General features: G+C 41.4%; 1 protein-coding gene across 1 annotated transcript in view; it reads right to left on the bottom strand.

The window, feature by feature from the left end:
- Positions 1-306: 306 nt before the first annotated feature.
- The window catches only part of CIDEA (cell death-inducing DFFA-like effector a), a 6,148-nt gene continuing 5,379 nt past the window's right edge, over positions 307-1,075 (bottom strand). Inside the window, exon 4 of the mRNA XM_010019381.1 lies at positions 307-647. Coding sequence (XP_010017683.1) covers positions 515-647 — 133 coding nt within the window. The 3' untranslated portion in view covers positions 307-514. The remainder of the gene's footprint in view (positions 648-1,075) is intronic.

Here is a 1,075-nt window from a genome sequence, read left to right as displayed (position 1 = left end):
ATTAAGTTACATTGAGTAGTTCCATTGTTAGCAGCAGTAAATAAGTACACTTCACCCTTCTGTACCTCAATGCCAGCTGGGCACTAATACCAGCACCGTTAAGGACTAGAAACAAAACAAAAAACAAACAAACAAAACCCCAAAAACCCAGAGTCCCCCTTACCCCAGCCCAGTCTGTTCAGAAGGCAAGTAGACAGCCGTGAAAAAATCCAGCCACATTATGCTTTGATCAGTGCAAGAAACATTCCACTGGTTACAAAGCACACAAGTTTCCAAGTATTTTCCATTTTGAGCTGTTGGGGCAAATTCTCAGCTTTGAGCACCCAGCCTTTTGTGGCATTAAGAGCCTGTGGACACCAAACACTTATTTTTTGACCAAGGCCTACAACCATTCTCAAACGGGAAAAACGTTAGTTTACATCAGTGGATTTCCCCCTACATCATTACAATCAAATACGGGCAAGAGAATGTCTTTAAGCAAAAGGATCCAATATCAGAAGCACAGCTGGGCTCACTACTCCCGCCTTGATCTTGCACATGTGCCATCTTCATCATATTCACCCATCAACTGCAACATGTAAGTTCCAGTATAGAGAAGAAACTGTCCAGTAATTTGTGCTGCATGGGACATCAGCTGAAGCACCTTCCTAGAAGAAAAGCCATTCGTTTAAAAAAAAAAAAAAAAAAAAAAATAAAAATCACCAGCAGGATGACATTACACCTTTCTCCCCACCCACACCACCTTTAGGATGCATTAGGTAGATACACTTAAGAACTCCCTCATTCCCTTTCACTTCTAAGCTGCTCATTTTTGTATCTTCTTAATCTAAAAAAAAAAACCAAAACCACAAAAAAAACGCCAAAAAACCCAAAAAAACCAACAAAAAACCCCCCAAAACCAACCTTCTGTGGCTCTTGATCAATAGAAAACTATTGGCACGTTGGCAGAACCAGAAAACACACCTAACAAAGCAGGCTGTCATCCTGTTAGGCATTTACCACCCTTCTGCAAAGCCATCACTCAAACTACCAGAGCACTCCCAAAGATGACTTTGCCTGAGAGCTTGGCAGCATT

The sequence above is a fragment of the Nestor notabilis genome, unplaced genomic scaffold, assembly GCF_000696875.1.
Source record: "Nestor notabilis isolate BGI_N333 unplaced genomic scaffold, ASM69687v1 scaffold4358, whole genome shotgun sequence".
In the NCBI taxonomy this organism is placed as follows: Eukaryota; Metazoa; Chordata; class Aves; order Psittaciformes; family Psittacidae; genus Nestor; species Nestor notabilis.
Note: the sequence above shows the minus strand (reverse complement) of the source record. Positions and strands in the feature narration are given on the sequence as shown.